Source organism: Eretmochelys imbricata, chromosome 25 (genome assembly GCF_965152235.1).
Source record: "Eretmochelys imbricata isolate rEreImb1 chromosome 25, rEreImb1.hap1, whole genome shotgun sequence".
In the NCBI taxonomy this organism is placed as follows: Eukaryota; Metazoa; Chordata; order Testudines; family Cheloniidae; genus Eretmochelys; species Eretmochelys imbricata.
The window spans coordinates 4,439,226-4,462,046 of NC_135596.1; the positions used below are offsets into that span (position 1 = coordinate 4,439,226).

Here is a 22,821-nt window from a genome sequence, read left to right on the forward strand (position 1 = left end):
CTTTCCTTAGCTGCAGTTTGTGGGGAAATCTGTCAGAGAGATGTGCAAAATGTTATTTTCTATAGGCAAGTCAAGGCATAGCAGTCTTTCCAGTTTGTAAAGCCAGATCCTAGATGGAGCCATTCAAATGGTTAGTTGAAGTTTGTTTGGGATCTTTCTCCTGCAAAGCTGTCAAGGTAAAAATAAATTCTGGATGCACAAATGCTAATCTGTGAACCCTTCCCAAAGCCAATCTGATCTTGGGTTCTGCACTAAACAAAGCAGAAGTCGTTTTTTCACAAAGGCTCTTTCTAACCTCCCCCTTCTGCCTTCCTTGCCCCACTGCAGAACCTGAACCAGAACCCACGGACCTTGCTGCCAAAGTTCTATGGACTGTACTGTGTTCAGTCGGGAGGCAAGAACATTCGGGTGGTGGTGATGAACAATATCCTGCCCCGGGTGGTGAAAATGCACCTGAAATTTGACCTGAAAGGTTCGACCTACAAACGCCGGGCATCCAAGAAGGAGAAAGAGAAATCCAGCCCCACTTTCAAGGACCTGGACTTCATGCAGGACATGCCAGAAGGCCTAATGCTGGACACAGACACCTTCAGTGCACTGGTGAAAACACTTCAGCGAGACTGCTTGGTAAGGGCAAGGTAAACCTAGAAAGCTGGACTAACAAACTGTGGGTCTCTAGCTCTCAGGCAGCTGTAACCAAGATGGAGTGTCCTGTGCTTTTGTTAGCTCATTAATCTGTAAACCCAAAGCCAGCTGTCTCCATCCCGGTTCTCAGCTCACCCAAAAGCAGAGTGCAGTAGTTAAGTACTTTGCTAGTTTCAGAACATCCATTACAAAATGTCATAAAACCAAATGACACTTGGCTCCCAGGGACACAGCTTGCCATATGCTGTGGAATTCTTGGATTTTCCTATCACATTTGTTCACTTATTCTCCAGTTCACACAATTCAGTCATCCAGAACGAGGTCATTGGGGTGAACGAGCTTCTGCTGTACAGTGTGCAACAGGTGACGAAGCAGAGCTGGCCCCTTGTAAACTCTTTGCCATCCCGCAACCCCCTTAAAAGACCAATGGCAAGGGTGTCTGAGATCCGTTAGACCAAGCCCAAAGTATGTTGAAACAAAGGGTGATTAACTCTGATGCTCTCTTATGCTGCTGCTAAGGAGTTGCTGGCATGAGTTTTGTGTAACCAAGATGGACTGTCCCACGCTTTTGGGTCTGCCTTTGAAGTAGCATGTGAGAACTTACTGGACTGACTGTCTTTTTGTCTGATTTGTTCTTGAACTCAATACTAACCTATAGGTGTTGGAAAGCTTTAAAATCATGGACTACAGCCTGCTGCTCGGGGTGCATAACATAGACCAGCAAGAACGGGAGCAGCAAACTGAGGGAGCCCAGAGCACGTCTGATGAGAAGCGTCCCGTTGGGCAGAAGGCACTTTACTCCACAGCCATGGAGTCCATCCAGGGTGGGGCTGCCCGGGGGGAGTCCATAGATACAGATGACACGTAGGTGAAAATGGTTCTCTTGTACTGCTGTAATGGGAGTGGGTGGAAGCAAAAAGCCAAAGTAGTAAATCCCTCAAGGTTGCCACCCTGTGCTGTTGGCTTGAGCTATCTGTGTGACCCATCTGCCTTAAGGAAAATGGAGCACAGCCGCTGATGTAGTGTAGCACGGAGCAGTTTGTTGTGAAATGTGGTCGTTGTCATTCTGAAACACTTTATCAATTCCCATTTTGTTATTTACAATGGTCAGGACCATGAATTGCACCCCATCCAGTAGGTAACTGGGCCCTGAACCAGCCTGTAGGCACAGCACTGGTCTTGGGAGGAGAGATGGGGGCAGGCTTAGCTCAGGAGTGTGGTGATGCAGTGGGGCTACACACTATCCTAGCCCGTGGAGCTTGGAGTTCAGTTTCTGCTTGGGTCATGAGTCTGTCACTTGCTCCCTGTGGAATCCTAGCATGCCAGTGTGGTTTGAGGATTTGACTTGCTTCGCAGTACCCGGCCTCTGCTCAGGTGAGATCCAGGCATTGGCATTTGGGGTTTGACGGGGAGGATTGGAAGTGCACAGGTGGAGCTGTGGGCGGCGGAAGCTTGCCCGGTGCTTGCTGCACTCTGCCTTATCTGTAGTTCTTGAGCCGCATGTGGCTCTTGCAGCATTTTGTGTTTATGGCTCGGTGGATTGGCCTTACTAACAAATTGTTGCTGTGTTTGTCTGATGGCATCTGTGTGCTGAGAGACCAGCTGCTCCATTTTGAACAGTTAGGATTCTGCACAGTTAAAGAGCCAGGAAATACGTTGGTGTTTCCATTCTCTCAAATAACTCTTAATTCCAGTGGACAGCCTGATGTCCGCATGTCAGCTTACCACGTGCTGACACTAATTGTGCTGCAAAGTCAAGATGGGTATTAATGAGTGGAGGTGGGGGGCGGTTTGAAAACCAAACTTGTGCTTAAAGATTTGGGCCAAGCTTCTGCTTTTATAAGCACACAACTCCCACTGACTGCATCCAGGGCTTATGCTATCTGTATTGGTGAGCAGTCTGGCCCTTACAATATAATAGGGGTTTCTACCCTAGGGTTCTCAAAGCGTTTTGCCTGAAAAGAGCATCCTAAGATTTACCTCCCCACTGCTGTAGGGAGCAGCTGGTGTGTGTGTGTGGTGGGAGCTAACACCCTGTCTTGATGTCCGAACGTATATTTTTGGGAGAAGGGGATGTTTGTCCGGATGCCTCCTTGAAGTGCCACAGGTGTCTTAATGTCCTCCTAGGCTGCCATGGCAGGAAGCTGTTAGCTTAGTGTGTCTGAAGGGTGCATTTCACGTGCGGCACTGCAGCCGGTTCTTTACCTCTAGCTTCTGAACATGAACCCATGTCCTACCGTAGGACAGGAACCCTGGGGTACTCCGATCCAGGTAGGAGAAAGCAGTCACCTGAATCATAATAAACCTTAGCACTGTATATGGTCAAGTGCTGTACAGAGGTTGACTTGTAGAACCCCACCTTCCATTCAGTCAGAAAAGTACACAACTCCACAGGTACTGTATCTTATAATGAAAGCTGTTGCACCAGAGTCAACCTGATTACCAGGGGGACAATCTTGTGGTTAATGTGGATATCTGTCTTTCCTCTCTGACATACAGCACAAGTATCCTAGGGCATCTCTGTCTTAGTGTGACAATGTTTTCTTTTCTTCAGAATGGGAGGAATCCCAGCCGTGAATGGCAAAGGAGAGCGCCTCCTGCTTCACGTAGGAATAATAGATATCCTGCAGTCCTACAGGTAAGGGGGCTTGAGCATCCTCTGACCTCTGAGCGTCTATAAAACCTGGTTTTAATACCGTATGGAGAAAGATTAAAGCCTGCCTTTGAGACGACGGTCTGCAAGAGCAAGTTTCCCAATCTGACTCACATTTATCAATGCATATTTGAAAGCTGTGAGTTTTTATCTTGCTAATTTTGAAGATTTATATCAGCCAGTGGTGCTGAATCTGCTTTTCTTAAAGAAAAGTCTCCCCTTTCTGGAGGGGTAGTACAGTGTGTAGGGGAGTGGTTCTTGTGCTCCTCCCACCTCCAATATTTCCAGGGAGTCTTGACCTTCCAGCTGCTGAGACCTAGAAACCTCCGCTTCAGAGGCATCAGCGCAGCTGTCTTGGAGAGAGGAAAGCTATGCTCTGAGAATGGGAAGGAATATTAGCAGCTGACTGTCCTCTGTTGTGGGAGGGTGTGAAAGGTGGTCTGGCCAGGGCGAGGAGGGCAAACCTGTGTCCAACACACTCTCTCTCAAAATTAGGTTCATCAAGAAGCTAGAACACACTTGGAAGGCCCTTGTCCATGATGGGGTGAGTATTCAACACACACAGCCTTGTGTGAGAAATGCTGTCAGCTAGCTGTGGTCTGCAGGGTTACTTACTTTGCTTTCTTGTATTCAGTTTGGTGCCCTTTGCTTTGCTGTTTGTAATCTCTCGGTGGGTACAACTTAAATCCAACGGACAGGAGGAATTCTTCATACCTGTAGGCTTGTGGCAGTAGAGTGGTACTTCCATTCGAGTTCCCTTAGCTTGGCCCACTTCCTCAAATGTTTAGCTGTCATACTACAAGCTTCTGTCCTCTGTCTCTCTATTGTACTAGGGACCTTTGTACTAGCACAGAGCACTGGGTGTGATATATTTGTATTTCCACTTGCGTGAATTATCTACTAACGAGGAGTCACTGTCTACCTGTTCTCCTCTGATATTCCAATGTGTTCCACAGCAGCAAATTGTGCTGCTACGAAATTGACTTCAGGTGGGACTTGCTCATCAGAAACACACCATCTATAAAATGCCTTTGCGTCATTTACAGAAGCCGATGGTTACGGAGGCAGAATAGAACATCAAAGCTGTCTAAGACCATTTCAGCTTTAGTACATGAAATGAACTGCACAGTACAACTAAAATGCAGTGATGCTGTATTGCTGAATTTTGGTGACCATGTCCAAGTGTGCTTTGAACATCAACAAACAAAGCCGGGGGACCCTCTTGTATGAAATCAGGCCATTTGCTTCCTCCAAAAATCTAGGTACCCTCTAAGCAGCAGAATCACCAGCTCAGCAAAATACACTGAGAACCTCATCAAAATGCCGTCAAATCGAAGGACGTGCTCCAAGCGTATTTATAGTGTTAAAATGGAAAGGCTTACCTGAAATGATCTACTTAAGGTGCTGTCAACATTAAATGTTGGAATAAAGAAGACTCACTGGGCACTGCTGATAAGGCGATGGTTTTTAAGCATAATGTTGATCACCTATCTTGTTTCTAGGACACGGTGTCAGTGCACAGACCCAGCTTTTATGCAGAGAGATTCTTCAAATTCATGACCAACACAGTGTTCCGAAAGAATTCCTGTAAGTGTATGCAGACTCACTATTCTGAGGCACCCGCTGGACCACCTCCCTTTGAGATGGGCAGAAAGCCTCCCCCACCCCATGTCCCCTGACCCTGCTAGGAGGGAAGACCTTGACTGCATGCTCTACCATACTAACGTAGCCCTGCTGCATCCCCCCCAGTTGATCTCCCTGCTCCCACTCCTTTGCATTTGTTAAAAGTTTTAAAAGCATGAGTGATTTGAGTTCTCCCGACACCTGTATGTATAATCACCTTTGCATAGTTCTCTTGGTGCCCTTGTGTCAGTGTAAAGGTCAGTGGTTCTCAAACATTTGTACTGGTGACCACTTTCCATAGCAAGCCTTGGCGTGTGACCCCCACCCCCCTTATAAATGAAAAACACTTTATATATTTAACACCATTATAAATGCTGGAGGCAAAGTGGGGGTTGGGGTGGTGGCTGATATCTCGTGACCCACCATGTAATAACCTTGTGACTCCCTGAGGGGTCCCGACCCCCAGTTGGAGAACTGGTATACAGAGTTCTTAAAGCAGGTATGTAGGAATCAGAGAATGCCGTGCCTCAAGACATCAGTGAGAGCACATGACTGGCAAATGCTTGCCAAGAGGAACTCGTTTTTCTCCTGTCAACCTTCCTTATGTGAGCTAACTATGTGGGGAAATTGGGCTCTCCCCACAGCAGTCCAAGCCTAAGCTAGGAAATTGCATTGGCGAGGAAGCTGGAGCTCACTGCAGTTTGGAGCTGACCAAACTTTATAACCGAAGTGCCTGATTCAGAGCTGGAAGCTCTTTAGGCAAACAGTATCAACAGCCCACAGCTAGGCCTTCCTGGAGACAGAGTCCTTCTGTTGCTGTGTTATGGGGATGTTCATCCAAGGGGTGGGATGGTTTCTCTAGCATCTAGTCAGTGAGTGTGGCTCGTGGTGTCATCTCCTTAACTCTTCTGACTGCAGCTCTGAAATCGTCTCCATCCAAGAAGGGACGTAGTGCCTTGTTAGCTGTCAAGATGCCTGGTCCAACAGCTGCGTTTTCAGCTAGCCAGATCCCCTCGGAGAAGGATGAAGCCCAGTATGATCTCCGAGCCGCCAGGAGTTACCCCACGTTGGATGACGAAGGTAACGGTTGTGGTGGGTTTGGCTGCCCTGTGGCGATTCTCTTCCCCCTAGGTGTGTAGCTGTTCCTTAGCATCCTCCCCTGTACTTTCAGTTTCCCCCACTGTGCACCAAGTATGCAACTGGATCAACAGCTCTTCATTCCATTTCTTGCTTTGCTTTGCAGGTGCTAAACTTGCCTTCCCCCCTGTCCTGGTTAACAGAATATTGCTCTGGCATGGTATTAGGGAACTCGTATATGGTTAAGCAGCGCCAGCAGCTTTGAAGAGGGTGAAGTCCCTTCCCTGCACTTCTGGAGAGAGCCAGCACCTTAGGGGTTCTGTGTAAAAATGGTCACTGACATCACTGCTGCAAGGTGCCCACTGCCAGTTGGCACTCGCAGTGATGACAGGGACAGTCCAGACACCGTGGAAACACTATTGGCTTGTTGACCATCTCGCTGTTAGTGAGAAGAGAATTGGGGATACGTGGGGATGTGGAACCCAATTACGTTGGTGCTCAGGTACCACTGTACAGTACAAGACTTGAACTTTGCCAGGAGAAAGCTGGGTCTGATTCTCCACAGCCTTGCATCACTTACGTCTGTACTATCTTTACCAGTTCCAAATGGTAAAAGGCAGTAGCCAGTTGGACCCATAGATGTGGCATCTTTACAGCGTAGTTGGGTGAAACACTGAGGGCTCCATTCATCGTCTGAGCACATGTGGGTATTGATCTGACAGTCTGAGCCCAAAGCCAGCTTGGGGTATGAGCAAGGAAGCTTTCAATGGTGTTAAATCCCCAGTGGCCCTGGGCCCATATTGCAATGACATGTTTCAGCCAGGAGGCTCTGTACTGGTGGAGTTGGGAGTGAAGCTCCTTGGTAGGGCTGTTCTGAGGAAATCTGCTGAGCCCTCACCTAGCTCAAGCCAGCGCTGTTAGTCACTTTTTATGACCACCCTCAAACACCTCCTCAGGTGCACAGCATTCAAGACTGCCCGCTACCCGTGGGGTGTGGATCCAGTGGTGGTGCAGGGATAAGGAGGTTTTAGTACCGTTATACAAGGGACTGGAGAGACCTCACCTGGAATACTGTGTGCAGCTCTGGTCTCCATGTTTAAGAAGGATGAATTCAAACTGGAACAGGTACAGAGAAGGGCTACTAGGATGATCCTAGGAATGGAAAACTTGTCTTATGAAAGGAGACTCAAGGAGCTTGGCTTGTTTAACCTAACTAAAAGAAGGTTGAGGGGAGATATGATTGCTCTCTATAAATATATCAGAGGGATAAATACCGGAGAGGGAGAGGAATTATTTAAGCTCAGTACCAATGTGGACACAAGAACAAATGGATATAAACTGGCCACCAGGAAATTTAGACTAGAAATTAAGACGAAGGTTTCTAACCATCAGAGGAGTGAAGTTTTGGAACAGCCTTCCAAGGGAAGCAGTGGGGGCAAAAGATCTATCTGGCTTTAAGATTAAACTCGATAAGTTTATGGAGGAGATGGTATGATGGAATAACATGGTTTTGGTAATTAAATATTCATGGTAAATAGGCCCAATGGCCTGTGATGGGATATTAGATGGGGTGGGATCAGAGTTACCCAGGAAAGAATTTTCTGTAGTATCTGGCTGATGAATCTTGCCCATATGCTCAGGGTTTAGCTGATCGCCATATTTGGGGTCGGGAAGGAATTTTCCTCCAGGGCAGATTGGAAGATACCCTGGAGGTTTTTCGCCTTCCTCTGTAGCATGGGTCACTTGCTGGAGGATTCTCTGCTCTTTGAAGTCTTTAAACTACGATTTGAGGACTTCAATAGCACAGATAAAGGTGTGAGGTTTTTTGCAGGAGTGGTGGGTGAAATTCTGTGGCCTGCATTGTGCAGGTCAGACTAGGTGATCATAATGGTCCCTTCTCACGTAAATATCTATGAATCTATGACTGACATGGCTTCAGCAGCTGGCTGGAGACCGGCCAGTGTTGCTTGTATTTAACTCATTCAGCCTGTTCTTTTCCTGTCGTCTTTCTGCTCTTGGTCTTCGGCATAGCAGGAAGGCCAGACCTACTACCCTGCACTCCTCCTTCCTTCGAAGAAGCAACCACAGCCTCCATAGCAACGACACTCTCTTCAACGTCGCTCTCTGTTCCTGAGCGGTCTCCCTCGGAGACCTCTGAGCAGCCCAGGTACAGGTAAGGACAGTGTTCTTAATCTGGTTAGCCTCTGCCCTACAAATCAGCAGTGTGTGCTGTGCTCTGCCATGGAGTGCTGCCAAAGATTTTAATTAAACCCCTCCCGGGAGTGAGGAACATGCTTTCGGGATTCATTATTGCTGTCAAGTAGAACAGCCCTCTCAGGGACAGCGTGGTTGTTGTGGCGTTTGTTTTTTGTTTTTTTTAAATCGCCACTCAGATAAACTTGTTTTTTGGTTTGTCTCCGCAGGAGGCGTGCACACTCCCCAGGGCAGGATGGCAGGTAAGACATCCTTTCATGCTCTAGAAATTGGTGTCCAGAAATCCCCTTCAGCTGACTGGGCTGAGTAAAAGCAACCACAGTGCCAAGGCCTGCACACCACTTCAGGCCTATTTTGAGGGCTTAAGTGGGATTTCAGTGGTGCCTAGGCTTTGTGCTGGGCCCCTTCTGCAGAGACGGGTGAATTTCTCCCTCTGTAACATTAAATAATAATAGTCCCCAGCTCTTATCTACCAATTCTCATCAGTAGATCTCCAAGCACTTTACAATGGCACCTAAAAACTGACAACCCGGAGGGAAACGCTTTTGAAAACGTGGACCCTTACCTCTGTGCCTCAGTTTTCCCACCTGTGGAACTGATGCCTAATTACATTATTCATAAAGGGGCTGAGGCTTAATGTTTGCGTGGAAAGCCCTTTGAGATCCTCTAAAAGTGCTGCAAGTACACATTTATTAATACATGAATCTACGTGAATTTAAAATACTTGCTCAGAAAACAAAAGGGACCGTACCCAGTTTGTTGAGGTTCTGTGTGCTGTATCTGGAGAATTTCCTCTGGGATTTTTAAAGAGCCATCGCTATAAGAAACTGCAAAGCTCCCAAGCTGAGTCCCATAGAACTATATGAGAGCTCCCCCTGCTGGCTATGCAGTGTGCACAAGCACTGTCAAATGAGCAAATGGGGGGAGTTTGCGATATCTTTAGGTATCTCTTACAAACCCAGGACACTGTAAATAAGTCTCTCTTCCCCAGCTGATTGTGTCCTCCACTTAGCAAACATTGACCCCTCGCATGAAGACCATCGAACGAATAATCTATTCTAAGGCCATGTCTAGTCTTCAGGGACTATTGCAGCATAGCTATGCCAGCATAAATCTGTAGTGTAGATGCAGCCTGTAGCAACAGAAGGGACGTTTCCATCATAGTGGGACCACCTCCTCCCCAAGTGGTGGTAGCTAAATCAGTGGAAAGCATTCTTCCATGGACCTAGCTGCAGCTACATCATAGCTTATGCTCAAATAAATTGGTTAGTCTCTAAGGTGCCACAAGTACTCCTTTTCTTTTTGCGAATACAGACTAACACAGCCGTTACTCTGAAACCATAGCTTTGGTGCTCATGGCTGTGTGTAGGGAGGGGACGTTTATTTGTTTTAGTTTTTTTTCTCCACACCCCTGAGCGGTGTAGCTATGTGTCAACCAGGCCTAAGCCTCTCTAAAATAAGCCGTCCCTTTAAATAATATTATGAACTGGATGAAACCTCATTATGGATTGAGTTAAAACCTTATTGAGATTGATAGGTGTGAGTGCATCCTTCAATTAACATATCTGTAAGGATAAGCCCACACCTAGGACAAAAAGAGTGTGTGAATCCCCCAGGAGGTTTTTGCTGGTGTTTTGTGGGGCAGGGGAAAGCAGAACACTGGGTACCAGAGAAACACAGACAGCAGGAAGGAGCAGCTGAAAGTACCGTGTCTGACCCTGGAAGAAACTTGGGCAGAGGGATTTGGATCAGGGGTGCAGGCTGAAAAGAATGTTCTTGGTGCTGTGTGCAAAAGAAACTGTTTCCTGGTATTTGATTTCTTGTGTTCAGAGACAGGACTTTATATATTCTCTGCAAAGAAACACCTGACTATCACCAATTGCTGTTCCCAACTGGAATGTCCCCATCGCCCCACACTGTGACTAGCCACTTGGATTGAAAAGGAGCAGTGGTACCATAATAATGAAATGGCAGACAATCCACAGAGACAGAGACACAGCTCTCCCTTGGGTTACACGTGTATAATCTAGTCTGGACTTTGTCATTCACCTTTAGTACCTGTGAACATGTTTGCATGGCAGGAAACACAGAAGTGGGCAAGGAGCTTCAGCACACCTGAGTCAGCTGTGCAGCTCTGCTTTTCTCACCTACAGCAGGCAGCTTCCTGCTGCTAGCCATCCTGAGGTAAAGCAGGGTCTCCTGTTGTCAGCCGGCCTGTTCCAGCTAATCCCACTGCCCCGGTTCTCTCCTCCAGCCGCAGAACTTGGAGGGGATTGACCCTCTGGGCTGGAAAGTTAGGCTGTCGGAAACGGTTGTCCCAAGGACCAGACGCTAGGAGACTCTGACTGCAGGACCTAATGTAGCTGTGTTATGCGTGTGCTGTGCAACTGCCCATGGGTGGTGTGCTGGCCACTTCTGTTGCAAAAGGCTGCCATTTGCCACATCCAGTCTAGCACTGCTGCAGTACGTGAGGCTATTGCTTTTCTGCCGTAAAGCAGACTTACAGTGCTGTGGTATTTGGAGACCCTGAGCGCTGGGGTGGAGGAGACCATGTGAAACAGAGCAGATAGGCTTGTGGACCTTTGGTTTTGCAGGTCACAGGAGGAGGTTCGGGTTGAAGAGGAGCTCCAGCAGATAACCGTAGAGCTGGAGAGCAAATGTGATGTTGAGATCATAGCTCCTGAGGAAGACGACGCAGGGTAAGTGTCAATGTGGAAAAGACAGGAGTTGCTGTTGGTATTGGCCATGAAGAAACGCTAATTCCTGCCTTTAATCCCATGGCACTGCTGCTTCAGCGCAGCTCCTCCAGGTGCTGGCCAGCCTATGGCACTCCAGGGCCTGGAAGGGGCTGATGTCTCCATCTCAGCTTTGAGATGCATAAAGACTGATTTGCTCTGGGTACCAAACTTCCAAAAGCATAGGTGCCTCACCCAGGGTGCTGAATGATTCTGCTTCTAACCCCACATTGATCTGCACCTTAGCACTGGGGAGCAGTGATGGTGTCCAGATTTGCAGTCTCCTGTCCCCTTCAGCTCTCCTGTAGTAAATCACATTAGCTCCATCCTTTTTTGATGGAGGAAACTGGACTCACGTTCTTTGCTTCTTACCCAGGGAGGCAGCCTCTTCAGCCTGTGCCATTGCAACAGCCACAGCTACAATCGAAGTGGAAACAGCCAGCCAGGCCTCGGAGCCAGCCAGCCAGGCTTCAGATGAAGATGATGTGCCAGTTGCAGACATATACTTCGTAAGATACTCTGTCTGCTTGGTCCATCTTACACCCATAATGTGTTCAGGCAGCGCTGTAGCTAGATCTGAGATACCAAAGCAGCAGATGAAGGGAAATAGTCTAACCTGGGTAATGTATGTCCTGTGGATCTGAAACACGTGGCTGTCAGTCGCCCATGCACTCATTGGTTAGATGGAAAGGTTTTAAATCCCAGTAACTTTGGTTTTACCCTTTGATAACTCAAACATAGCATGTGCTCAAGCACAGGAGATAGGTATGCATTGCTATTTCAATGTACATTGTAGACATGCCTGTCCACCACATGAGCGACTTTGCTACCTACAGGCACACGTCTGACAGGCTTAAACAAGCCAGCTGTCCATATCTGGGACTCTGTCGCTTTGAACGTACAGTTACCCTGCAAGTTCTTTCCTCCCCACAGAGCAGAATTCATTGTTTCTCTCCCTGAAAAGATGAGGCTTCAGATCCTATTCTTTCCTCAGAGCCTCCTGGAGACAGGTCAGGATGTTACTGTGCTGGCTGACTTCAGAGGTCTGTGGTGAACTCTGATTTTTCCTTTCCCTGCAGGCAGATGCGTTAGATGGTGCAGTGGAAATCTAGTACTGAGGCAGGGAGTAAGTGAGGGGGTTGCCGGGTTGGCAGCAGAGCGTGGAGTATCTCTGAGCTGTATCCCTCCACCAGCTCTCGCAATGTCTGAGCACCTGCTGGAGACTTGAGAGAGAGGAGACTTCTAGCAACACGTACCTCCTCTCTGAACTACCAAAGGCCAGCAAGGAGAGGTTGAGGCAGACTGCCTGCTGACACCTTCAGCCTTGCGTTGATGCTAGTTTTGGCTGCAGTGGAGTTACAGCAGGGAAGAGCCATGCCCTGCAATTTGGCACTTCCATAGAAACAGAGATCACCCTAAAGTGGGTACCTCAAACATTGCGTATCCTAGAGCATTCGTGCATCATGTTGTGGCATTCCTTGTGCTCATGTGACTCCACTGCAGAATTGCTCATTCATTGCTGAGTAATTTGGACAGCTCCAGGGAGCTGCAGGAGGAATTGGCTCAGTTTTAAAAGCTTGTCTGTTTTGATTTTTTTATGCATGCGATTCAAAATGCAAACAGCTTTCCCTAACATTTGCTGCTCTTTATTTGCCTGTGGATGGCAGTTGAGTGCGAGCTGCCTTCTGGTAACTTCCCTTCTCATTGGGAAGTGCCTTCTAGCAGGGTTCAACCCCCCATTCCCCCACCACCCAGCCATAGACAAGCCCACCTGCCTTTCTTAAGGATGCTGCCTGTTGGGATGGATGGGTTGGTGTGCTGTGCCTAGCAGTGTGCACAAATCGTGTAATCCATCATCAGCATTTCATAACTCATCTGAGCCCTCTGGCTTTGCGTTGCCATGTGTAGTGTGCTGTGGTATGTCTCTCCAAACAACTGAGATGAAGGGAAATGCACCGAGTTTTAGTTCCCACTGGTTCTCACCTAGGAAAACTGCTTAAGTGGTAACTCAAGTGAGCAGCTGAGCATGATGCTGGTTCGGACTGGCTGCCCTGTCCAATAGCTAGCTGCATTCTGGGGGGAATCTGAAGGGATGCTTGGACCAGAGGAGAAGTCGCAAGGGAGCATAAACTCACCTTTGAGAAAGATCTGCTTTCCAGTGCTTAAAGCAGCAACAGAGGGGCATGGGGATGCACTTTATCTCCCTACTCACTGCAGGGGAATAGAGGCGCAGAGCAGCGTGGCTGGGCATGGGGCTCGGCTGTTCCCACGCATGGCTCCCTTGCCAGCTAATCCTTTCAGACCTGGAGATGCCCAGCCCCTTGGTTGCGTTCTCTTTCATCCTTTCTTTCACTTCATCCTTTCTCCTCTGTTTCCTTTCTCACCTCACTTGCCCTGGTGCCATCCAGTTCACGGATGGGAGGTACTGGATTTACTCTCCCCGCCAGCGCAGACTCCGAGCCGCCTCGTTTTCCTCTGGGACTGTAAGTGAACATGCTAGCACTCAAGGGAGCCAGGCTGCAGCTTTGAAACACTGGGGTCAAGCAAAGGCCTAGCGGTTCCCTCTCTCCTAGATGCCCCAGGGACTAGTTCTGTTTTGTGGGGTGTCTGCACAGCAATTCAGGCTCCGCAGATAAAGGCTGCATGGCCAGCAAGCCCTTGGTTAGTTACCCTCTACAGCCTCTTTCCAAAGATCTCAGCTGGACCCAGGGTAATGGAGCTGATTGGGAGAGCGTCTCCCTCCTTCCTGCCCCCCTTTTTCTCGGCCAGTTATGAGATTGACTGAATTTAGCCAAGTGCTTTATCATTAATCCTTTGTGCCAGCATGTTTGGCAACATCTGCCATTAACTTAAACATGGCCCTGTATTTACATGTCCTGCTGGGCCAAGTCCTCCTGGGAGCCATGTAGGCTGGAATGCCAAGGCTAGATTCCAGGAAGACATCACTCGGCCGGTATGAAGCTGAGGATAAAATTCAGCTACAAACATGGCCCTTTAGGACACTGGCTGATTTCCAGGTGTCTAACGTACTGACCAGTTTCTACAGCTTAGGGGATCTAAGAGGGAAACTGCTGGGGACTCCAGCCTAGGGTGCAGTGCCTTCCCTGCCCTCAGCAGGCTGAGACCTTGGGAGTGTCACTTCACCTTTTCACTTGTTTTCCCCATTTATAAACTTGGGATAATTGTTCCCCTTCCAAGGCCTCTGTCCAAAGGGACTGTTTAATGGGTGCTGGTATTCCCAGCCCCTCCTCTGCCATGGTGCGAGGCTGGGGGCATTAAGCAGATGGGATGTAGGTGGCGAGCAATGTGCAGGCTGGGCCTGGCAAGATGGGGTGGGGAAGGAGTGAGAGAGTTGAGAGAGAATCGTTAACCTCTTCTCCCCCACACCCAGGATCTTGTAAACCCACTTTGTCCCCCATTTATTAGGAAGTCCCAGCACCGAGGGGTTAACTCTAGCCCACACTCAGAATGCTTCTCCTCTGTCACCACACAGACCCATTTCTAAAGCAGCTGTCGCTAGACACCTGCCTCTGGTGCTCACGAAAGGCTTGGAAGGTGGGTGGTGGAGTTCAGGGCTCACTCAGCCAGAGCAGTAATTCTCAGCTATGGGGAGCAAAGGATCTGGAGCAGGGCGGGCTCTGCACAGTGGGAAGGGGCTCTGGGGGCTCTAGCACAGCACTTAAAGCTTCAGCTCTGGATTCTGGTACCCCCCCAGCGGCTCCTTGTTGGCACAACCTGCAGTTATCCTTGGAGTTCCGTGTCGTAGACCTCCCCGCCCCCCAGTGCACCGAAGCTTGTCTGGCTGGTTGTAGCTGTATGTCGTAGACTCAGTGCCAACCCTGCTTCCTTTACCTCGTGCCTTCAGACACCACGGTGGGAAACCAAACTGATTGACGATGAAAGTGGCTCCCCCTTGAACTGTGTCTTGCCTTGCGTTCGACTGCAAGTCTCTCCCTGCTCATCTGGAAGCAGAAGCACATTTCTGTTGCATTAATGCGGTTCTGGGGTAGCTAAGTCCCTGGATCCTTCCCCAAAACAATCCAGTTCTGTGTTGCCTCCTTTGTCATCCCCAGTCCCTGTTCTCCATTTCCCTGCTGTCTCCAATTGATGACTAACCAGCTCCTCTTCATGGTCCAACATGATCTAACCCTGCACTTCCACCGCCTTGCTTGGCACGTCAGCACAAGGGGGTTACAAATATTGTTGGCTTTGCCATAAAAGCTCCCTTAACTTTAAAGTGACAGTAACATCCAACATGAGCAGATGCGACTGCAGCTGAAGGTGTGGGGAAAGGAATGGTCTTGTTGGTAAAATGCAGCATTGGGAGTCCAGAGATCTGGGGTCTAATTCCAGCTCTGCCACTGACCTGCTGTGGGACTTAGGCAAGTCACTTAGCTTTTTGTGCCTTGGTTCCCCATCTGTCATTGGGGCTGGTGCTGGTCTTGCAGGGGCTTTGAGGCTTAATTAATGCCTTGAAAGCTCTTTGAGGTGCTCACACGGAAGGTGCCATGGAACTGGAAAGTGTTGCCCTCTGCCCTGCAGCTGAACAGAGATTTCCATTTTAGCAGCGCAACTAGCGGCTCTCCCAGACGTTGTTAGGGGCTAAGGTACGTATTGAGGATGAGGAAGGCTCCTTCACTGAAGTCTTGTTGTAAAATCAGTTCTTCCTCCGGGTGTACAGCTGTTCTTATTGTATTTTCCTGCTCTCTCTATTTTCTCCTTTTCTCTCCCTCGCTCCCTGCTCTGCCGCTGCTCTTCTTGCACTATCCCTGCCGACTCTGGCAGCCTACAGACGAGAGGAGTTGGGTTTACTCCCCTCTCCACTATAGCACTCAAGTCCACTCTGTCTCCGATGAGGAGAGTGATACAGTAAGTGTTCAAGAAAGCTTTGATGTGCACCCAGAGGGGCAAGCTCTGAACATGGGCTGCGGTGCCAGGATATGGTTTGGGGCTCTGGGGCTTGGCTTTAGCAGGGGTGGCACTCGCATGGCTGGGGTAGTCCTGCTGCATCTTAGATTGGCTCTTTGGCAGCAGGCAAGATCTGCTGTGTAGTCCGAAAGCAGGTTCACTTTGACGACACTCCTGGTGGTTCTGTTGAGTTGTTTCTAGTACAGTCAAACCTCATTGAGCCAGAGTCCTCAGATCTAAACTGTTCTGTTACCTGAGGGTACAAAGGGAGCATGGTTCTCTCGCTCTATATAGGGGACTTAGCAAAGTGTGAAGCTAACTGAAATCAGCACAGCCACCACCTGCTAACTCCTCCTCCTTGCCTCTTTCAGTAATCTCTATGCAGACACTGAAGACCCAGAGAGCAGCGTTTCCCTCTGCAGGTTGATGCGTTCCCTTTCATTGACAGTCGTTCTGATGGAATGGGGAAGAGCTTGCTGCACTGCTGGATCCTGGGCACTGCGTTTCAGGCTGGAGCGAAATGTTCTCTAAACGTGTATTTATACCTATCCGAGACATGGACAGCAAATAAACCTCCCACCCAGAGCTCCTATGTAAAGTGGGCTGGAAAGAGTCCTGGGTAGTGACTGTTTCCAGACAGGCACCACTACAGCTACCTATCCATGTGTGATACTGTGAACCTTTTTAATTTTTAATCATGTATTTATTTTTTATCTTTGCACAGACACTGCACAAATGTGCTTTTTTTAAACATTTAGTTTACTGCACTTTTTTTGGTTGTCATATTCTATTTATGTGCTTCATCAAGAGTGTGAAACCTCACAGGAGACAGAGAGCAATCTTCACTTCGGGGGTGTGAGGAGGGCAGGTCCAGTCCTAGCTTCACTGATGAGGAGGCAGTGTGGTCTAACCCCCAGACAACAGGACTGGGAGTCAGGAGTCCAGACTCTGTGGGACCTTGGGCAAGTCACTTAGCCACTCTGTGCCTCGGTTTCCACATGTGTGAATGTGGGTAATCCCCACCTTTGTCAAAGCACTTGGACCCTCAGATTGAAAGGTGCTATGTAAATGCAATGTATTCAAGGCCAGTAACTAGAATTGCTCTAATATTAAAGCAGTCTGAGTTAGACATGCCACTTGATCTGAATTTAGAAATCGCTAGTGACCTCTACAATCAACTGTATGGGAGAAGCAAAAAAAACCCTGGCTGTAATGGCATGGCTTCTTGGCTTGGCTCTCTTCTGGGTGTTGGAGATGGTGGGGCTCTGCCTTCACCATGAACTGTGCTGCTCAGTGGTGGGCTGGAGATCTGCCCTGATCTGCTGGCAGACTGATATTCTGGCAGACTGCTGCCTCGGCCATGGGGTGTGGAAGGAGGAGAACTGTGACAGCTGCGGCTGGGCATTGCAGGCTATTGAAGTCACTTAGCAGCAGCATGTTCATGACTCTGATGCTTAAGCGAGTGAGGGTGGCTCAGAGGTTCACGTGTATTCCTTCATAGCTGAAACCAACATGCCACCCTTCCCCCATATTGAAGGAAGTCAGCGAAGCCCAGCTGGAAGCGTCTGTATTGGGCATGTGACACATGCTATTGGACGCGCAGCCAGGGGAGGCCAGCTGTGTGATGTGGCCTCTGAGGTGGATAGTGCTGCTGTCAGTGCTCTAGAGGCATCTTTGCAGGCTGCAGTCTTTAGACCAGACAAGATTTGGCTTCACTTAACCAATGAATGGCACAAAGCAGTGACCCGGTGTTGACTTCAAATTCCTCCTCGTGACTGTAGCTGTAGGTCCTGACTTCTCTAGCAATCCCATCTCCTCTCCCATGAATTAGAAAGTCTTGAGCTCAGAGGGGGCTTGGGCTTGTCTCTGTCCTCCTTGGACTCTCGTGTAAAGTGAGGGGTAAAGATCACTTTTTAATGCTGTTACATTCTTCAAACCTCTGTTCTCAAGCTGCCCTGTGCAGTAGCCATCAGAGGATGTCCCCAGTCTATAGGCTTGCGTGCCAAGCACTGAAGAGCTAGTACCACAATCTGTCCTGGCAGCACTCGGGACATACTTGTCATTCAGGTCCCAGAAGGCAGGCTGGGTCAGGGGAGCGTCGAAGCTTTTCCCGGGAGCCGTCAGTGTTCTGAGGGTTTTCATCTGGTGACTTTTTTCTCCTCTTTCTTTAAATACCCGGAGCCTGACTTTTCAATCCCGGCCCGCAGAGGCCGAAGACTTGCTCTCCCTAACATGTGCCAGGCTTCGGAGACGCTATTCCACCACTTGATCTTCATCTTGATTGGTCTAGAATGTCCTTTCTTTGGAATCCAGGTGGGTTTAAAAGGATTAACTTCTCTCATTATCAGCTGTGAAAACACAGATGCTGCCATTACATCCATGAGTCAGGTGGCGAATCTGCTACAGAACTCTGGCAGGTTCCTAAAAGCTTTCTCCGAATCACAGCCCCTTCTCTCATTACACACAAGTATAGCCAACTTCACTCGGGGATTTGGTGGTCTGTCGTGCTTAGCCCAGGTTCACCTGGCTGTCTCCTCTCCAAAGAGAAGGCTGGGCAAAGGAGCTAGGGAGGTGAGCAGTGTGTAGATTCAGGTGTTGCCGAGTGCTAAAGGCAAAAGATTTCAGAACACAGTTAAACGTACAGTGTGATTTTTCTGAAGCACTGAGCAGCTCCAGGTCCAAATGAAGCCAGTGGGAGCTGCACAGATGTTCCGCCCTGTGACAACCAAGCCCTTGATTTCAACATCCAGTAAACTAGGCTTTGGGAGGAGCAATGAAGATGAGCTAGGCCCATCTCTGACCAGCATTTCAGGGCTCTGAAAGGAAGCAGCTAATCAAATCTTTAGCCTTATGCCTTTAAAAGAATATGCTGAAGTTTGGCACTTCTGATTGCCCAAGAATAAAGAGCAGGATATTATTACTTTCAACCATTTGGAATATCTCTAATCTATCCAATACACCCACTCCAATCAGTATCTCTGTGGCAAAGACTTTCTGGTGATGAATTTTGCAACTGTGGAGTTTCCTTGGTCTGCTCCCACATTAGAGGCTGAAGCAGAGAGCCCTGTTCTGTGGTGATGGAAAACTGATCTTGCTTCCTCCGTTCCAGAATTACTCCTTGCTGACAGGGTTTTCCGCTCCGTGACTTTCTAGAGCAGCTTCATCTGTGTAAATCTCTTGTTTTCAGCCCTTTGCAGCAAGCAAGTATTTTAGGGTCTGTTATTGACTCTGAACTTCTTATAAAGATACAGATACCCTGGGACATGCAAAAGAACCACATTATCAAAAAACCCTTCCCAGGAGCCGCACTGCAGGGGGAGTTGGTCAGAAATAAACCATGTTGTTCACGTGCAGTCCCATCCCCAAAAGCATTGTGCTGTGTTATCTTGTACGTTACAAAGTGCCCCGCAGTAGGTTTAAACTCCCATTTCCATTATGGGAGAGGCAGCTGGATGAAGGAAGGGAGCTGTAGGGTATGTCTGCATTGCAATAAGACACCTGTGGGTGGCCCATGCCAGCTGGCTGAGGCTTGGGCTAAGGAGCTGTTTCACTGCAGTGTAGATGTTCCAGCTTGGGCTGCTGTCCAAGCTCTGGGACCCTCCCACCGCACAGAGTCCTAGAGCCTGGGCCTCAGCTGAAGCCTGAACCTCTACTCTGCAATTAGCCTCACATGCCCAAGTCAGCTGGCACAGGCCAGCCATGGGAGTTTAATTGCAGTGTAGATATATCCTGGGGCTCAAAACAGGCTCCTCTTCCATCAATTGGACTCTTTTTTTTTTTTTTTTCCCTGCCTCCTGGCTTTCAGCACAGTAGCTTTGCAAGACTTAATCCTACAGTAGGTGGCATGTGAGAGCTCCCCACTTCTAGAGCTGGATGGAGCTAGGGGTCTGCTACTGTCAGTTACCTCTAGGGATGACACAGACATTTTCTTTGGGGCCGGGGAGGAGAGGGGTTGCATCACGAGATTCTGCTGGTTGATTCTGCCCTAGTTCTACGGTGAGGCTTTGCACTGGGGGGAAGGAAGGGTTTGTAGAATTTCTCAGGGGCCTCTCTCGGAGACTGAGGGGTGTCTGTTTAAACAGCAGTCAATCTGCTTGCTCACTACAGCATGAGCTGTAGCTGTACTGTGTCACATTCATTCTTAGGGTGGTATGAAAGTTGCATTCTTACATTTACTGTATCTACCAGGATTTTCATTGTTTGCTTCACTATAGCTGACAGTTTGCTTATGAGCTATCGCCTGTTTCAAGATCTAGTCTACTTATATCTTTGAAAGGAGACACCTTGTTCCCTTTCCACTGAAATGTTAGTGGAACAATCCAGTGAGACCCCAGGCTTCAAAGTAGCTTCATGTCATTACTGTCTCACCATCATCCCTGCATCCTGCCTATCTCACCTGTTCAAAGTGGGTGACCATTGCTTCTGCTAAGGCTATTTCTGAGCTCTGGTGTAGGGGATTCCGAGGGGAGTGTCTCGTGCCAGACTACAGGGTGCGGAATGCAGACGGGGGTATAATTAAGACCCCACTTCAGCAAAGAAATGCAAAATGTTGACTGCCAAGGTGCATGGTTCTGGCCTCTGGGCTGTTACTTGCTGGGTGTTCCATCACAAGCCTGAGCCTTTCTCAAGCAGCTCCTTGGCGGGAGAAGCCTCAGTTTGAATGATTCAACAGGTGCACCATCAAAACAAACTCCGCTCCAATGAGTTCTGTGTTCATTTGGGAACTCCCCAGAGGGAACAGGAGCAACAGCTTCTCTGGAGAAGACTCCACCTGTGTGCTCAGTCACTGAAAATGAACAGACTGCAGCTCCAGAGAGACTTCTGGAACCCCCAAAAGCCCCAGGCTCTGCTAGGAGACTGGGATCCGTAGCTGTATCCTTTACTGCTGCTAGCAGTCAGTCACTGCAAGTATCCTGCTGTCACGCCCCTGCCAGTATCATCTGGGTGAGTGTCGAAATCACACTTCGTGAAACCGCAAAAAGTTTTAATCTCAGCACTGAAGCTGGCATGACTGTGATCCTTGATGGCAGCATTAGGATGACACAAGCTCTGTTTGTCCCTGTCATCGTCAGCCGGTTGACTCTCTTGAAACACGTTCCAGCCTTTCCTTCTAGCAGAGCCTTCCCTGAGCAGCTAAAACCAGCCTTGGTATCTTTTCTTCACACTCCCACCCAGCATCATTGCCCACGTTTTTAGATGGAAAGGCAGATGAGAGAGCTCAGACTTACTGGATCATGTCTGATTTGTTTGAAGTCTACATTAGACCAAGTATAATATAGCTGATGTTCATATTAGGTCATTTTGTATGTATGCTCCACATAAAGAATGTAAGTAGGGTTTTTTGTGGGAGGGAGGGGGGAGTTCTTCTCTGAAAAAAATGATGAGAATCCATGGATATTGTCATGTTTTTCTTTTTTTTGTTTCAGTTTAAGTCCTGAACGCTTTTTTGGAAGTCTTTTCTCAGAGAAACGTAAATTGATGCTAATTGTTCTTCAGCTGTGCGATAAAGCATAATGTCGTCTTTGATGTAAACACAGAGGCAAGCAAACTATTTATAATGTCTAGTGAATTAATTGCCTTACCCGAAACCCCATGGGAATGGTTCCTAAAAATATTGTTTTCCTTTTTAGTGTAAAGAATTTTGTAAATACTTTCAGCGTGAGATTGCACCCCTAGTTTGTCTTGTCTCTGATGGCTGCTATTGCTCAGAAAGTGGATACTGTTTGAACTATTGTACTGTATTAAAACTAAGGCATTTTGTGAGACAGTTTAGATGCAATGTTCTCCTGGAATCATGAAAGCTAAAAAGGCAATACTCTTGTTAATAGCAGAGTCCTCTCTCACCTGTTGGTGATGTTTCCTACAGTCATAACCTGTGCTCATTCCTGACCCTCACAAAGGGACTGCTGGTTTTGTTGAGACTTGGGTTTGTCACTCGAGTTTGGTTGGTTAATTCGTTTGTAAATATGTGGACAATCCACACATTCGTGTCCTGACCCACCTGTGACGTGCCCACAGCCATTGTCACAGACATGTTGGCTAACTCCACTTAACTTGCAGTGAGTTAACTCGCATTAAACTCTGATCAAAGCAAAACCTTTTTTTGTTGTTAAATTGCATTGAGGTCAATCTTCTCTCATGTTTTACTTTGTAATTTATGAAACGTTGTATGTCCTTAACTATTTCAGCAGGTTCTATTAGAACTTTTGAATCTGACAATACTTTGACAATCTCTAAGCTCTTTTTTGTGGAGGGGAGAGCTGTACCTTTGAACCCAGAGCCGTGGAATTTCTGTACAAAATGTACAACCACTGCAACTTGTATGCAACAGCCTCATCATTCTGCGTCCCCTCCTCCCCCTTCCTTTATTTTGGAAAGGATCTCTCTAATAAATAGGGTAATCATGCAGTTGCCTCAATCTCTTCATTGAATGCATCCGATGAAGTGAGCTGTAGCTCACTAAAGCTTATGCTCAAATAAATGTGTTAGTCTCTAAGGTGCCACAAGTCCTCCTTTTCTTTTTGCAAATACAGACTAACACGGCTGCTACTCTGAAACCTGTAGCAAAGGTTTTCAACCTTTCTGGCCTCAGGACCGATTTGTGTATGTTGATGGCCTGTCACAACCCTGTAAATAGGCCTGGGGAAGGGGGTTGTGTCCTGCCCCTGGCAGGGAATGGGCCCTGGGGGTGGGCCCTACCCTTAAGGGTAAGGAATGCTCCAGGGGAGGTTTGCAGAGCCCTGCAGCGGTCACTCCTGAACTGTGGGGCAGGCTGGACTCAGCTCCCTGCTCTAGATGTTGCGACCTCTGGGGTTGCAGCATCGCTCATGTTTGGCCTCGCCCCTGATGGACCAAATTTGCAAGTCGCATTGCAGCCTGGAGCATGGGCTGGCAGCACCACTCTCTCAAATTTCGCCAGCCAGCCACCTCTCACGATGGAGGGGCAGTGGGACCAAACCTGAGTGG

At 48.3% G+C, this 22,821-nt stretch overlaps 1 protein-coding gene across 2 annotated transcripts in view; it reads left to right on the forward strand.

Annotated features, from left to right (window-relative positions):
• PIP5K1C (phosphatidylinositol-4-phosphate 5-kinase type 1 gamma) overlaps positions 1 to 22,263 on the forward strand; it is a 74,240-nt gene extending 51,977 nt beyond the window's left edge. The window contains exons 7-17 of one of the 2 annotated variants that reach the window (XM_077841798.1): positions 328 to 627; positions 1,304 to 1,509; positions 3,200 to 3,283; positions 3,794 to 3,842; positions 4,801 to 4,885; positions 5,840 to 6,001; positions 8,030 to 8,171; positions 8,422 to 8,454; positions 10,807 to 10,911; positions 11,324 to 11,456; positions 16,227 to 22,263. In XM_077841798.1, the coding sequence (XP_077697924.1) occupies positions 328 to 627; positions 1,304 to 1,509; positions 3,200 to 3,283; positions 3,794 to 3,842; positions 4,801 to 4,885; positions 5,840 to 6,001; positions 8,030 to 8,171; positions 8,422 to 8,454; positions 10,807 to 10,911; positions 11,324 to 11,456; positions 16,227 to 16,229 (1,302 nt within the window). In that variant the 3' untranslated portion in view covers positions 16,230 to 22,263. Of the gene's footprint in view, positions 1 to 327; positions 628 to 1,303; positions 1,510 to 3,199; positions 3,284 to 3,793; positions 3,843 to 4,800; positions 4,886 to 5,839; positions 6,002 to 6,954; positions 7,124 to 8,029; positions 8,172 to 8,421; positions 8,455 to 10,806; positions 10,912 to 11,323; positions 11,457 to 16,226 lie in introns of those variants that run through there. The other variant, XR_013348725.1, reaches the window with a different exon arrangement.
• The last annotated feature ends 558 nt before the right edge of the window (positions 22,264 to 22,821 follow it).